The sequence below is a fragment of the Protobothrops mucrosquamatus genome, unplaced genomic scaffold, assembly GCF_001527695.2.
Source record: "Protobothrops mucrosquamatus isolate PMUCROS unplaced genomic scaffold, P.Mucros_1.0 scaffold_137, whole genome shotgun sequence".
Lineage (NCBI taxonomy): Eukaryota > Metazoa > Chordata > Lepidosauria > Squamata > Viperidae > Protobothrops > Protobothrops mucrosquamatus.
This window is the reverse complement of record NW_015386213.1, coordinates 42,616-59,908: the sequence shown is the minus strand read 5'-3', so window position 1 is coordinate 59,908 and position 17,293 is coordinate 42,616. Positions and strand designations below refer to the sequence as shown.

General features: G+C 34.4%; 1 protein-coding gene across 1 annotated transcript in view; it reads right to left on the bottom strand.

Moving 5' to 3' along the window:
- ABI3BP (ABI family member 3 binding protein) overlaps positions 1-16,976 on the bottom strand; it is a 127,761-nt gene extending 110,785 nt beyond the window's left edge. The window contains exons 1-5 of the mRNA XM_029284589.1: positions 16,928-16,976; positions 15,924-16,103; positions 7,684-7,752; positions 3,242-3,374; positions 320-501 (exon numbers count right to left, since the gene is read on the bottom strand). Coding sequence (XP_029140422.1) covers positions 320-501; positions 3,242-3,374; positions 7,684-7,752; positions 15,924-16,103; positions 16,928-16,976 — 613 coding nt within the window. The remainder of the gene's footprint in view (positions 1-319; positions 502-3,241; positions 3,375-7,683; positions 7,753-15,923; positions 16,104-16,927) is intronic.
- Positions 16,977-17,293: the final 317 nt, after the last annotated feature.

The window sequence follows — 17,293 nt, the reverse complement described above, 5'->3', positions numbered from 1 at the left end:
CTATCTACATCTTGGGGTAACTTCACTCTAGAAGGCACACTTCCAGGATCCCAATGTATGACATTGCTTAACTGAAAGAACCTAGAGCATGCTAACCCTGCCAGATTGAACTGGACAGGCAGATACTATGAAGATAGTTTATCTAGTCTGGGTATTATTCATGTGTGGTTATGTTATATGGTTATGTTCCTCTTTTAAATTAAATTAAATTTTAAAATTTAAAAATCATTAGCCACATGGATTCTCTTTGGAATCAGGCAACTTAAAATCCAATAAATAAATAAATAGTAAAAGTTTGAAACTGTTATAAATTACTTACCAGGAATAACCACTTTGTGAATGAAACTCTTACTCCAGATCCCATCATCTATATTGTCTTTCACTCCAAATTCATAAATAGTGTTGGGTTTCAAATTATCCACCACTGTTTCTGTAGTTGGACAAAGCTGCAGGATCCACTTCTTACTCTTGTCCTTTTCTCTGTAGCGCACTGTATAAAATCTAGTCAATAACAGTAAACATAAACTTTCAATCTGAAGAAAATGCAGAATACAAAAGCAAAATACAAATTTATTGTGTGTTGTGGCAAACTTTATGTGTGCACTCCATTTTCTTTTTAGTTCAGACATTCTTGAATTGTGGGAATAAGAACCTGAGATGGTGAGATTTGAGTTATTAGACAGAGTAATTTCATTGTCTAAATTGAGTTAAGTGCCTTGAATCAGTTCAATTCAACTATCCAGGCTCAGGCAAATCTGATCAGTGCTCCCTCACACAGTTTTCTTAGCAACCTTGCTAAATTAGCTGACCTACATTATGCTCTATGGCAGAAGTCTCCAAACATTTCAGTCTGAGGGCCAATTGGACATTTTGCAAATATTCAAGGCCCTGGGGGGAAAAAATCAGTGAATAAATGAGTGAATAAAATTTAATGGAATGAATTGTTTTAATTTGCTCAGTATGATATGATTCACAACAGCAGCAAAATAAATGGGACAGCTACAAAAAAAGCAATACCGTGCTTGTACGGACAAATGATATAAGAAAAATGTCAAACATTAGAAAATACTTGAAGAAATAATAAATTAATAAGTGCAAATGAAAAAGGTCTTCTGCAGTCACGACATAAGCCTAAGACTGAAAATCAGGCTTGTCAGATGCTATATTTTTTCTACCCTGCTCTATGGAGTAGAGAGTTGGTCTCTGACAGAAGGCCACCTGAAGAGACTAGAAGCATTTGAAAAGTGGATTTACAGGCGGCTGTTACGTATAAGCTGGGTTGACAAGATCAGAAATGAGGAGGTAATAAGCCACCTGGGAAAGCCAAGGGAAATCATCAAAACAATTAAAAAATGAAAATTAGAATATTTCAGACATGTGAAGCGACACCCAGAAAAATACGGAATACTCCATTTAATCCTCCAGGGAAAGATTGAAGGCAAATGAGGTCCAGGCAGAAGAAGAACATCGTGGCTTCAAAATCTAAGGGACTGGTTTGGACAAAACTCAGCAGCACTTTTTCATGCGGCTGCTGATAAAAACAGGAGCGCCAACATGATTGCCAACATCCGATAACGGATATGGCACAACAAGAAGAAGTGCAACCCAGAAATGAAGGCTGTTCTTTTTTAAATACAATACATTTACACAATATTTTTTTAATACATTTACACAAATTTCACAAATTAACGGAAAAAGAGAAGGTAGCACAGATCACTTCTGCCCACGCTCACAAGCAAAGTAAGCAACCCTCCAGCTGGCTTAAAGCCAGTACAAATTTTAAAGGGGAAGGTGCTTCTCCTTCCTCATCCAGTAATCCTTCAGCTGGCTCACAACCCCTCCCACCAGAGAAATCAAGGGAACCCTATCTTCCTTTCTAAAGAGTGGTGAATGCAACCCTACTTTTTGTCCCTGTGCTATTTGGAAAGGATTGAAGCACAGCACATGGGAGAAGTTGGCAGGCCAGAAGGAAGCTTCCAGAGGGCCAGATGTAGCCTGCAGGCCGTTTTTTGGGAGACCCTTGGTCTATAGAAATAACAACTATTTATTTCTTTCATTTTATTGTAAATATCTTTGCAAATACAGAGCTTTGTAAACTTCCCATAAAAACATAATCTAGTTTTCTCATCTGCCAGTGTTATTTCTCTGTATAACATGAGTGATCAAGATATATTTAATAACAGAACCTTTTTTGCAAACTTAATTTTAGGAACTTGGCTTTGGCATAAAAATATTAAAATATATAACATTTCCTCATAAATTATGATAATTCCTCTATTTAATCTAGCAGCTTTTATTTAATCCCAACATGATAAAAATCAGCCTCAAAACATCATAGAAATTATGTGAACAAATATGTTGAAATAGCACTATCTCTACATCAGCATACAAACCACAGGCTTATTAGTAACTTAGGTAGGGGCCACATGATAAATTCCTAGCTGAATTATTGTCATTGCTGTGTGAATGACTCTCAAATTATTGTGCTGTTACAATATTCTTTCATTTAAAAAAAATATAGCATATTCATTAGTACTGATTAGATTCTCTAAAAAATATCTTCCCAACTATTTACTTTTTTTACTGTTTGTAATTTGTTTTTATTCACTTCTTGCGAAGATCTTATTATTCTTCATCCATTCATTTAGCAGTAGTGAAAATATGAATCTGTTTACAAGTTTATTCAATTTATTGCATCAAAGATAGCTGAGTGATAACATTTGTAATTGTATAGGGCACCAGGGATTATAGGACTGAATTATATTGTGGATATATGAGGTCTAGGTCTAAAACGGAATGAATGTAGTTTAGAAAAGGATAATAATTAAATAATTTTACTTAGTTATTTTGTTATATAAATAGTGGGTGGTCACAGTGATTTATATGGGTCTCTTATTGTTCTATTCCCCCTCAACAAGCTGAGATGTTGGGTGGAGAGGATGTGATTGTCCAAAGTCACATAGTGAATTTTTGTGGTTGACGATGGATATGAAGCTGGTCCTGCACAAGTCATAGACTGAAACCTTAACCATGATACCATATTATCTTTTAAATATATTTAATATGTGGCAAAGTTGCTCAGAGTAAAGATATTGTTACCTTCACAAAAAGAAACATAGCAAGAACTTAATTATTATAGTGTGGACCTATTCAAACAGTAATGTCATGAATGTAGCACATTTTTTGCATATAAAACAGATGCATTATAGAAAAAAATTATGGCATCAGTCCATTCCATTACCTGTCATTTGGACAGTTATTCATTGTGGTCCAGTCATGCTTTGGATTGACTAATATCCCCCAAGATAGGAAGACAGATGTTGGAGTTAAAGTGCCTATTACCAGTTGAAGAGGTTTGGGTTTCTTTGTTTTACCTACATAAGAAATATCAAATTGCATAGTGTTTTATATTCATATATATATTAAGACACTGTATATAAGAAGGCTTCTAAATTTATCATATAAAATTTATATGGTCTATATACTATGAACCATTAGAATGCAATATACCTCTTTTCATCATTGCTAAAATTAGATATTGACGAAGAAATCCAAATCCATAGTTGATGAGCTACATTCAATTTAGAATCACTTAATTTAAAAATGGGAAGATTACATATTGTGTATTTCAAAATGATACAGTCAAAGGCAGGTATTTATTTCCAAAATGTCTATAATAGAACATGTTGATAATCAAAACCAGATCACATTGTTTATTCTGCATAATCAATTATTCATAATTCTTTCATTACAGACCTCTTTGGGCAATAATTTTACATCTATATTCCAACATATAAGAAGTAATGTAATGATTCCTGTGCCAAATCACTTTCTATCTACAATCATCCATAGATCATTCACAGGTATATACAATTGTTTACAGCAGGATTTTTTGTGTATATATCACTCTCTCTTGCCAACAATCATACTGTTCTCATGGAAGAAGGTTCTTCCATCATTTGATAACATGACTTATATAGGAAATGACTGCTCAATGCAACTAGCCACTAAAACTTGAGGAACATGAGTTGGAACTTGAATATTGCAGCTGTCCCATTCACCTGTCCAGTCTTTATTCTTGATCAAAGTTATCCATGAATAAGTTGAACACAGTTCCAATTCTTTTTAAAGACCACTTAGATTGTCAGCACAAATTCATCAAATAAGGAAAGGTTCATATCACCCATAATATCTCTTTGTAAGCAACTACTACATTCACAAGAGAGCACATTATTTACATTTTACTATTCATAAGGAAAAGTGGGGGGGGGAGTAAGTCTGTCATTTCAAACTCTGTGAACAGACGCATCCTCACAAGCAAAAAAGTTTTCTACGCTTAGAACTTTAACAAGTTCAGCAATATGTAGGTTGGTTTACTGTTGATATGAGTCTTGTATATCAATAGTTGTATGCTCAACAGATTTTTTTTTTATTGAGAAAGAGCCCCACTTTATGAGTCAAGGATGTCCAGAGGGTATAGTAAAAAAACCCACCAAGATGGTGGCAGTGATAGTGCATTTGAAGATCTGCCTATTTCTCAATTCATGTGTGTCCTACACACAGTGGACATAAAAGCAAATGAGACTTTGATCACAGTATCTTGGCTACCACTTTGCTGCAGATACCCCTGTTATAATTGGATACCTCTAATAATTAAGGCAGTACTCAATCCATATTAGGTGAAGCAGACTGTCACGTAAGTAGCAAGTTGAGTAGTGCCAAACTGAAGGAGAAAAAGAAATTTACAAATACAAATTTATATTTTGTGACGTAGGGTTCTAGTTGTTAGTAGCTAATTTAGGGCTGCAGTTGTTCATATTTTAAGAAATTAGAATTTATGCCTGTTAATAAAACTAATGAAGCTCTAAAATATATCGTTGTAGGTACACAGTAGATTGCACATTCAATTTGAACTTTAACATCAGATAAATCTGTCATCAGATTTATCTAGTTCTAATTCATCCTTCCTTCATAACTTTAAATATGTGCTTGTGTGTGTTACCTACATGCCAAATTCTTCATCTCCAAATGTTCTTTTCTTGATTCCTTGAACACTGCTTAGTTTTATGAAGACTCCTTTTGTAAGTCTTGTTAATTACTAGTTAACAAATATATTTGTCAATCTTTTAACAACAACAAAATGAGATTTCTATTCCTTAGGTTTTGAGTAGAATATAAATCTCATAAGATTTTGGGTTAAGTTGTAAGTAGTGCTAATAGGCATACTGGGGTGTTTGGTTTTTTTTTTTTGTCATTATTGTTGTTTAAAGATGTGTAGTGGTTTTATTTCCATGACACATTCCCCAGATCTATTGGCTCATAGCTTCCATTTTGTTATGCAAAAAGCAGACAAAAAGTGAAATCTTTAGTGTCTACTAAATAAGCATTAACCATTAATTAGAGTCAAGAGTTGCTCACGGAAAGAGGCCAATGCCTAGCAATGCTGGTCAGAGATTAGCATCAGTAAAACTGAAAGGGAACTTCTTTCTTTAGTTTTCATAGTTTGAGAAGAAATGTCTGCACAGACATGCTTAGACAACTAGGGACAGCTTGCAAAGCAATCAGTGAATCTTGAAAAGGATGTAGTTGCTTTAAGAGCAGTGCTTCATTTTAGCTAACACACTTTACAAAGCATCTGTTTTAAATGTTTTAGCTTAGTACTGAAGCCCTATTATTTTCATAGAGATCGGAATAGTCTATTTTTTTTCACCAAATCACATTTTGTTGTATTTGTTTATTTGTTTTTTAATTTGCCTGACTACATTTTTTAAGCAGAATATTATTTTGGAACCTTTATGATTCCCTCTACTCTTTTCTGATACACATCCTTCATTTTCAGGTCAAAATTCTCCACTTTTTTCTTTGTCTAAATCTTGTTTAACAAAGGGAGACTTCTGCCTTGCACATTCAAAAAAAATAGTTCAAATTTCATATATAATATGTGTTATCCACTTTCTTCCTTATTTTCTTTTATGAAACAACAAATGCTGTGTCATTTGCTTAAACACTGTATGTTTATATTTTAGATAAATTGGATGTAATTTAGGGATATTTCTGGACTGTCAGCTTCTGCTTGAGGAGTGGGTGGCAGCTGTGGTCAGACAGATATAGCTTGTTGCCAGTTGTGCTCATTCCTAGTGGGAGACTCTGTCCATGCAGTGATTGTTTGATGATTAAACTATTGCAATGAACTCTACAGGGGGCTACCCTTAATGACAGTTAGTCCAGCATATCGTAGAAGCAATAATGGGCAAGCCTTGCTATGTCATTGTAACATCTCTGCTGCATGAGCTCCACTGGTTACCAGTTGGATTCCAGATGAAATTAAAGTTACCTACTGTATAAGCCCTAAATGTCATAACAAATAGTTAGCTGGAAGACTGTCTCTCTCTCTCCCACAGTATCTGCCCAGTGTGTGTTTTCTGACAAGGTTGGCTTTAGTGAGACCCCGGAGACAAGCTTTCTCTGCCTTTTGGAACAATATCCTCCTGTTGAGCCAGATGACTCCCACTTGGCCAATTTTCCACTTGCCTTTAAAAATGTGAGTTTTCCCCGCAAGCCTTGAGTTAAATTGATGAATGGCCTGTAGGAACTAAGAGGAAATTAGAAAAGCTTTTTTTGCATAGAATTTACTGCATAGAATTTATTGCTGAAGACATTTTGTATTTATTGTATTGTTTTTAATTTTGTAAAGAAGCAAAGGTCATTTAGTTAGAAAGACCTACAAAATCAATAAATGCAATTCAGCTCAGTAAACTTGTCTGATCTACTCGTCTGGCTTCATATGCAGGAAACATGCTAATTCAAGATTGGCAGTGGCCCCTTGTTCTCAGATCATTGGATTTGCAGGTAAGCAGAGTTTTCAAAGATATTTTTTTCTGGAAAACAGATAGTTGACCATCTTGTCCTATTTCCAAGCTCCTGCTTTTTTCCCTTCCCTTCAGCAGCTAAAGTAAAAAAGCACCTTTCTTTCATCTTTTCCAGTTGCTCTGCGGGCAGCTTCACTGACTGTCCTGTACAAAAGCCAAGGGTTTTTTGGTGTTTTTTTTTGTTATTGTTTGCTCTTGGCATAAATAGCAAACATAGAGAATTAGGATAGTAGCATATTTGCAGCTCCATGGAAGATAGCGCTCAGCAGTTCCAGCACTTATAGCAACATGAAACTCTGCTGAAATAAGAATTTTTTCTGTAATTTGTTGTCAGAATTCATTGTCATACATGTGAATAATTGTGTTAATTGTTTCCCACTGTTTATAAGCCTAAGTGAAAACATGGGCTAATTTGTCTCTAAATTAACAGCAGAAAATGCTATTACTCAGATTTGTGAAACAACAGAGCAAATGGATGCATGTCATATGTCAATGGAATGATGCTTCTTTTGGTGCGTTTCCAAGTATTCGTTACATCATAAGAAAAAAGGAAGATGCTAACATAGGTTTGATTTTATGAACATGAAAAATATATAATTCTTCAAAATATTGCTAAGTTTGCTAACATTGGTTTCTTCTTTTAAAAAAGTTGAATAGATTGGTTCACGTCTTGAAATTGTACATATTTTTATGATATAATAAATGTATATTTATTATTTTTTTATTTGTCAAATTTATATTTTGCTTAACTCTCGATTGAAATATGGGTCTCCTGAGTTTTTATGGGAAAAAATTGTTTAACCTTTTGAAATACCTGAGCAGGATTTCTTGTTATTAGGAATGGGTGCTGGTCTCACTACAATCAAGTATCTTGGCTCTGCATCTGGAAAATATAAGTTATGACTGTTTGAAAAATCAGGCAAACAGGAAATACTTGAATAATCAAAACCATATCATGTATCATACTATTTTTCCCACTGTATTGCTAGTGTTTCATTAGCACTACATTTAGGTTATTCGTCCATTTTCAAAATACATAGAGAGTGTAATAACATGCAAGTTTTGACTTTAAGATATCTCAAATCAGTGGAATGCTTTAGTGATGCTTATAGCAGCACTGAATTGCCTAATAACTTCCTATTTCAGTAAAACAATATTTTTAAAATTCATGATCCATCATTTTTTCATTGTAAGAATCTCTTTCCCTAAATAGAATCACATGAATCTGAAAGTTTAGCTGTAGAGCTTGTATTTTCCATCAGGAAGAAAGAATGAATCTGGGATAAAAGAAATCAGGAAGTTGTGAGCTGGAATAAAACAATGAAATAATGGTACTACTTAGAAACATGGAATCTTTCCTTTTGATAGATGATGAACAAAAAGTAATGAACCAGTAATTCTCAAGTAAAATTTTTCCTTTGGGGTTTCAACACTGATAACATTTCCATTTCCATTTACAACACAGTAGGTTGTAAAGATACCTGAAATCTTAACAGACTCCTGTCCTTTTATTTGCCCCAATTCTGATACTTCTCAGGCCAGTTTTTGCAACCAGAGCAATTACACAGCTCTAGTTTAGCTCAATGTCATGTGAATGTATATCATAAATGTCCTTTTCTCTTGCAGGAAAAAAATTCATCTGATTGAAACCATAAAAACTTTTCCAACCAAACATGGAAACATAAAACAAGATTCACAACAAAATTAAGTTATATAAGCACTATTTTCATAAAGAGAAACCAGTCAATCAAATAATTATTAATTTTTTAAAAGGTGAACTATTTTGGATTACAAGAAAAAGTTAAATACTGTATATGATTATTGCTTTGACATAATAGCAATCATGCACATACATGATTCTTCTTTCTAAAACTAACTGCAATTTTTGGGAATAAATTCCCTTTTGACTGAGAACCAGTTTTCAAATTCTTTGGAAATCAAGGGGGTTTTTGGGGAAACAAAGCCAAATGTGCTGATATTTTTACTCACAAGCTAACAAATTCTTAATGGATTTTCTATTCTCTGGAAAAACACATGGCAAGAGGCCATAAATTCATTTAAGGTTTCTAGTGAAAAGCTTAATCAAAATAAAAACTGATTAAAACAATATTTAGAGAGAGAAATGAGTTTTTATATAGTAAAGTGTGTGTAAATATATATAATTTCTCAACAGATAAGAGGCAAAGTTTTAATTAAAATATTTTAAAAATTAACCAAAATATTTACCTTAAACTCCATACTTATTCAAGTTATATTGGGCAACAACGGTAAAATGAAATATCTTCAACAATGATTTAATTAAGAAAATAAAAATTACTTGGAATTAGAACTTTAAAACAGTAAACATATTAATCAGTGTACTATTGTATACTCATAATACAGGAATTTCAGGTCAGGTGTAAGTCCTTCCAGGTAGACTAATCAACTTCCTGAGAAAGTAGAAACTATTTTTATTGAAATTGTCTATAATAATATATCTTTCCTTACTTATAGTTCAGTGAATTAGGGACATTACTCAAGGCTCCCTTCCAACTCTGTTATTCTATTCTATTCTATTCTATTCTATTCTGTTCTGTTCTGTTCTATTCTGTTCTGTTCTGTTCTATTCTATTCTACTTTTAAATATTGTCTTATATTGTAGACTGAAAATATGTTTTACTACTTGGCAAGGAATTTTACATCCCTCTGACAAAGTTATCTTTATTACTTTCTACAGCAACTATGGAAGGAACTGTTTAAACATTGGCTATGTTTAAGAATTAGATATGTTTCCTCTGAAAGCTCAGGGCAGATTAATCAGAGCCTTATCTCAGATTCTAGGATCTATGAGTACTGATATATCTATTTACCTCATCCTTTTCTTCCTTTCCATCCTCCTAATGTAACCTCTGTTAACATTACAGTAACTCTATGCTTACAGGCCAGTAGTAGATCAACTTATATAGGGAGAGTTTAATCTCCAGTTCATAATCACCATATAATGTTAACTAGAAAGATGTATAAAGAGGAAGATGGGTAGTTCCAAAATGTGTATTTCTTCACTAAAGCACTTTTTTCATTTTTTTGTGAAATACACAAGAACTTTATCAAAATTATTAACACTGGGAATCACAGACTTGCTTCACATTATGCACAGAATCTTAAACGTTTATCATTTAACTACATTTTAGGCTTCACACCAGGATTCAGTGGTAAATCTCACCTCTTCAGAACCTCAGCCCTTATTTAGAAGTTGCTTAATTTGTATGAACACTGTGTTTATTGCCAACAGGAATGAAGATTTATACATTAACTTAACAGACAACTTGCTGTGCTGTAGTGCAAAGAAATACAAACCTATATATATATAATTCTATGCTCCAGAGTTTGAAACAGGCCTTTTCCTTCCATCATTCCAGGTTAATGGATACTTGATCATTCACCTGATGGTCTTGGGAATAATTTTACACAATGTATGTTTACATGAAAGTTATTTCTAGACAGGCAGAAGTATATTGAATTATTTTTTGATAGATTAAGTATGCCTGTAATATTGCATTGTTGCTCAGTTTCCTTAAATTGTCTGTATCTTGTAATTCTTGCAGTCTTATTGGAATAGCTTATCCTATATCAGTGATGGCAAACCTTTTAGAGACAGAGTGCCCAAACTGCAACCAAAAACCCACTTATGCATCTTTGGGTGCCGGGCGGGTGTGGCCCATTGGCTGGGTGTGGCCCATTGGGAAGGCGTGGCTGCAGTGGTAACGGCAGACTGGATGAGACTAAAAAGTTCAATCAATCAATTCTAACTTTGCAAGATCTTTTTTTCCCCACAAGAAGTTGAAATTGACTGATTGATTGAATCTTTTTTTTTTTTTTTGCACACGGTGACAGAGGCCTAAAGCGAAAAGGTTTTATAAAACCCAGCTGAAGGCCTAGGACTGGGGCGACGGTGCACGTGCCCCCAGAGAGGGCTCTGAGTGCCGCCTCTGGCACCAGTGCCATAGGTTTGCCACCACTGTCCTATATGTTTCAATAAAGTAAGAGAAAAACATACTGCTGATTCTAGTACTTTGGTCTGATCAATAGAAAAGATGCAACATTGGAAAAACCTTACCATCTTCAGCCCTTGCAAGTATATCAAATATGATCCATTCTTCTTTTTGTAAAGAATAGCTTGTTTTACATAACAATCTTGGAAAGCAGTATGGAGTTTTGTCCAAAACTGACATAAATCACATTTTTCCATCTGTATGTGGAAACTCACTGAACTCTAGTGATGTTGATGCTTGGCAAGAAATATCATGTAATTATTTCACTATGTCCTCTAAACTATTACATTTTATTCTGTAAGATGTCTTCACTTTTTCAAACTCACTTTTAAGGGGCATTAACCCATAGTGAAGAAACAAGTCAGAAATTACAGGGTTTCATAGAGAGAGGGTTCACTGAACATATTAAACTAAATTCTTGACCTTATTAGGAGACAGTCACATTGGAGCTTAAGAAAACCAGAACTGAAGCAACAGAACATACAAGATATACATTCAGAAACAGCAAAGTAGAATTAGGGCAAAAAGGAGCAGAAGTGCCATGACAGACTCTTAAATGGAATGATTTTATTGACTACATATTTTACTACCTACATAGTCACTGCTCTCAGTAAAAATAAATTTCGTTTGGTTTGACTGAAGAGTTATTAATTTTTTTTAAAGAAATGTATTGATATTTTTAACCTAGAATTTCTGATCAAACTTATAATTCCAATCAAGGGATCAGGTTTTCCTGTCTATATTTTACACACTACTCAGTATAGATCTGATAATCCTTGTGGTTATTCAACTAATATTGTATATATTCAACTATGTATGTATGTATGTATGTATGTATGTATGCATGCATGCATGTATGTATATATGTATAAAAGAGCTCTTAGAGCTCTTTTGTTCTACCTGCTTTTAATAGCTTGCTGATCCCTCTGCACTGAGAAAGATAAAGACTTTCTTGACTCCAGCCTAGATCCTCATGATGATATAAAGTTTTCTTGGCCATAATATGGACACATTTTGTTAGAGTCTTCTCTGGGATGATTTTTTTTTAAAAAAATTAAAAAGTTACATATTGTAGCTTATTCTCCTGGAATTTATTGGTGCCAACTTGGACTGGCCTAGCTTAATTTTTTGAAATCAGTTAGGGTCACATAAATACTGTATCTCTGTAGCCCCGTCAGGTCCATTATAACCACACAATTCTTGAATGTATCTTTATGCACATGGCTTTTCTTCATTAGAATTGTTTAAAAACAATGTTTTCTGATTGCGTTTTCATTTATTAAATTCTGATTCTATTGTGTCATTCGAAAGCTGATGCCAGAATATTGCCCAATTATTTAAATTGGGCTCTGTTCTCTCTGCATGGGGTATTTTATAATCATGCAGTTATTAAGCATTCTGTCCTGACGTTTTCATAACTGGACTATTTTTAAATTTTATTTTCCTTTTGCAAATAACATAACAATGTGTATATGTGATGATACAAAGCAGAGGTCCAGCTCTATACAATGGAAATATGTTCAAAGTGTTTTATACAGGTTTACATTTACTGAAATTTTATCCAGAAGTTAACCCAGAAATTAATTAAGATGATTAAGGGCCTGGAGACAAAAACATATGACCAACGGTTGCAGGAATTGGGTATGGCCAGTCTAGAGAAAAGAAGAAACAGGGGCGACATGATAGCAGTATTCCAGTATTTGAGGGGCTGCCACAAAGAAGAGGAGGTCAACTTATTTTCCAAGGCACCAGAAGGCAAGGCAAGAAACAATGGATGGAAACTAATCAAGGAGAGAAGCAGCCTAGAACTAAGGAGAAACTTCATAAGAGTGATGACAATTAACCAATGGAACAGCTTGCCTTCAGAAGTTGTGAATGCTTCATCACTGCAGATAGAGCCATCTATCTGAAAGGGTATAGGATCTCCTGCTTGAGCAGGGGGTTAGACTAGAAGATCTTCAAGTCCCTTCCAGCTCTATTCTGATTGATTGGTCTTTACATACCACAAAGGAAGCAGTTTATGGGAATTGTATCTCACTGACCAAAAATGCTAATCAGTAGTCTGCTATCTTTGGGTCTTCTGCTGAAAATAAGCAGCCAGGAGAAAGTAGCAATTATGATAATAAACAGTCTATCTGACTGGCCAACAGCCTTCCTCCCTGAGCCATCCTTGATGCTCAGTCTAAGGCCTGGGATTGCAGTAGTCAGTCTTTTGTTTGAAGAATTCCTTTATTCATACTGAAATAATTCAGGAGATTTGTGTAGCTAGTTCCAAGATGTTGTTTTAAGATTCAGATACAATGAACACACAATTAGGGCAAATACTGGAAAAAAATATTTTGTATTTTAAACTAAATCTTGCAGAATAAGTGCAATATAAAGAGAATATTCTTACATGCTGGCTAGGAACCCCCAGATATTAGAGTAGGTGGGCCCTCTGTGCATGTGACCTTCTTCTGGAACCTTGGTTTACACTGAAACTTATTGTCTAAGAGGTTTTTTTTTGAGATGTATACACTTCTATAATTGCATTGTAGATATCATTCTTGTTAGGGACCAGACTATATTCACAAAGGTAATTCAGTTAGCAATAGCAGAAGCACTTAGACTTATATACTACTTGATAGGGCTTTACAGCACTCTCTAAGCACATTACCCCCAACAATCTGGGTTCTCGGAAAGGTGGAAGGCTGAGTCAACCTAGAGCTGATCAGGATCAAATTCCTGGCAGTGGGCAGAATCAGCCTGCAATACTGCATTCTAACCACTTCCCTACCCTGGCTCAATCCTGTCAAAACAAGCTAAGATAGTATTCCAAGGCAACACCATCCTAACCTGCTTTTTCTAGGTGGTTGGTTAGCTAAAGACATTTTAAACATTTTATATTTTATAATCTCTTTGGGAAGAATTGGTGCTCTAATTGTAGAGAAATTATAATAAACCTGTCTGTGTCTTCAGAGATCAGGTATGTCATTACAGTACACATGAGGAGTAGCGTTTATGTTATGATACCATGTACATTTTGTCATTTGGATGAAATTTTGACTTATGGCCATCACTGCATATACTTTTGTTTTAACCACATGGAGGGTTGTGTTCTGTTTAGCATCACCCACATTTTCAGTATATGATTTTATCTGCAGATTTTATAAAATGTTGCTAATATAAGGGGTGTGTAAAACCTGCCACTATTGTACATTTTCGAAGACTATAATCTCTCTTCCCAAATTATCTCAAATTTTCAATGCAGTTTGGGCATTATTTTCAACTGAATTGTACCTGAAAGATTAGCATAGTTCTTTCTGGCATCACTCTCAGACCTGTTGCAATCCATAATGTGCACATTTGCTGTTCTATTTTTATATTGTAAGGACAATGTTTTTTTTGTTTTGTTTTACAATTCTGCATACTGATATAATTATAGGGTTTCCCACCTGAACAGAGGGTTGGACTAAAAGACCTCCACAGGTCCCTTCCAACTTTGTTATTCTGTTAATTTTTCATTTTTCTGTTTTAATTGGCTAACATAAAACTATTTTTATTGCAAAAAGTTGATGCATTTATAAATTACAATTGGGTATAATATTGTCGATTTTATAAAGGTGGTGAAGTCTACTGCTCCTAGTGGTGCTACTGGATACTGCCTGCCTAACAGTGCAGTGCTGAGCTGAACACAGAGCAAAGTGACGTCAGGCCCAGGCAATAATCTGGTTGGGTGAGGGTTCTTTTTTCTTTTTTTGCAACCAATGGATCTATAGCCATATCCATCAAACAGGTCTAAATTATTGTGAATTTATTTTCTTCATTATTATGTGGAACTCCCTGGCAAGTGCTTAATTTGATTTTATATGTTATTAGTTTAATTCTAGAGAAAAACATTTAAATGGTTTCCAAGTGTCTGGAATTATAAAGAAAAATGTATTTAATTACAAAGTATGTATTGGATATATTTGCTCTAAAAGAAGGAAAAGCCTTGTGCACTACAATGCTAAGTACTTACAAGGGTCTGTAACCTTGAAATCCATCTCAGGAAAACATAGATTTAAACTTGCCAAAAATATCCAGAAGGCATTTAAAAGTTCCAGCTACTTCTTCATTCTGAACATTTGTCTAACACAGCTAACTCCCAAAACACGTACTTTGAGGTAAAATTTGCCCTGATGTTTGCCAGCAGTTGCTTTGAGGATCTCCAAAGTTTCATCAATTTACTCATCAAGTGCATTAAAGTTCTTAAAGTTCTTACATGTAACTAGCTGTACCCGACTACGCGTTGCTGTGGCTCAGTCTGGTTAGCGTGTGTTGCTTTTACGTCCAACAGATGGCACTGTTTTTTTTAAAAAGCATGTTTTTACCTGTCACATGTGTGACATCTATATAATAGAAGGTATATAAAAACACGCGCGTATTCGAATGCAACGTTGTTTCAAAATTTCAAAGCAATCGGTGAAGAACTTTCGGAGATTTAAGATTTTGAACAAATGAACATTTACATTTTTATTTATATAGATAATCTGCCTTAAGAAGAAATTGATATTGTATTGCAAAAAGGGCAGCAAAGAGGGTTTCTGAATTTCTCAGAGCTATCTAGTAGTTATCTAGGTTTTTTTTTTGCAGCCCAGATCTGCTAGTTCTGATTTAATATTAAATCTAAATCTAAATTTGCTTCTGGTGATTAGGGTTACGTCTTGCAACATTAGTTACAGATCAACAGATTATTGACCAACATACAACATATCTTGAAAAAAAAGCTGTGTCCTTAACTTACTTAACATTTGCAATAGTGTCAAATTAGCCTGTTTCCTTACATATTCAGATATTTTGAAAAATATCAGTAATTGAAAACATGCAAACAAACAAACAAACATCTTCCAGAAAATAAAAACAACTTTTTGGTAATGCATATTGTTTCTTTTCCTTTCAAAGCCTCTCATCTATCTTCTAGTCCAAATTAGAAGAAAACATGTGTTCAATTTGAGCAATCATTGTTTTAAAAAAGCAATCTGTAAATTGTAAATAGCCTTACCAACTTCAGTTATGTACATTTTCCCATTAGATGGTAGGGGAATATACTGGTTAGAGAAGAAGCTGCTTCCATACCCCAGGATGAAACCTTCCAGTTTAGTGCTTGGAGTTGGACGAATGTATCTCATGCACACTGCATCATTGGTTACATTGATCTGAACTTTCAGGCTTTGTTTTTTAGCTAAATGTAACAAAAGAGAAAGAGAAATGTTATTACAACATAAAATAATTGGCATTGATATTTGCCATAGATTCAGAAGCACAAATGGAGGATAGAACTATACTGTAGATCAGAGGTTCCCAACCACCGGTCCATGGACCAGTACTGGGCCACAGCATGCCAACAACCGGTCCGCATAAACAAGCAGAGCCCCATCCGCAAGATGCAGGCAGCACACAAAACCACGCACTCTGGTCCGCGGAAAAACCTCTCTCCATGGAACCGGTCCCTGGTGCCCAAAATGTTGGGGACCTCTGCTATAGAAGATTAGGACCAAATAGCATTTCAAGAGATTATTTGAAATTATACTATGTAAACAAAATAATGGCTGATATTACATGTTGGCTTGTTTTGTTTGCAATGATTCTTTCATAAGTCTTCAAAAATACTTTTATTGTAATTCTTCTCAGTGTGAACTATATACAAGTAAGACTAGGAATAATAAGCCTAGGTTTGAGGTTATATATACTATTCATTAAACTGAGAAACATTAATTGTGCTGCAATTCAGTCATATGTTGTACCAAATAGTATCTATGATTTTCAAAATGTTGACCATCTTATGAAATGCAGCAACTAGGTAGTGTAATATAGTGTCCGCAGAGTCAGTTTTGTGTCAATTGTTTCCACATAGTCAGCAATTTCCTGAATTACTTTGCAATATATTTATCATACTTATTAGCCATATTTCCTATCACAGAGGTGCTCAAAAACTAAAAGAATTCAGATATGTCAGGAAGTTACAATTAAAAAAAGAAATAGATTATTAGCCAATTAACAGATTACCAGACCAAAAGCTTTCATGATTCAAAATTTGATTGAGAAATTTGGTCATTGTTAGCTGTTGAGATTATTTATCAGTCTGATAGATTACACTGTCCAGAGCCACTGTTGTAATTTACAGAAACTTTACCCAATCAGATGTAAACATCCATAAACTATACTGTCACATACACCGCAAGTCATGGAAACCTAAATGCTAATACCAAGTAGTAGGTAGTAAATTATTCTTCTGAACAATATTTTTGTCATGAAATATGTGTAATTTAATCCAGTTGTAAATGTTACTGTTAGGCAAAAACACTAAAAGATAATATTGAGCTCACTGAGGATCTGGATTCAACCCAAAATGTATTCGTAAGTTCAGCACTT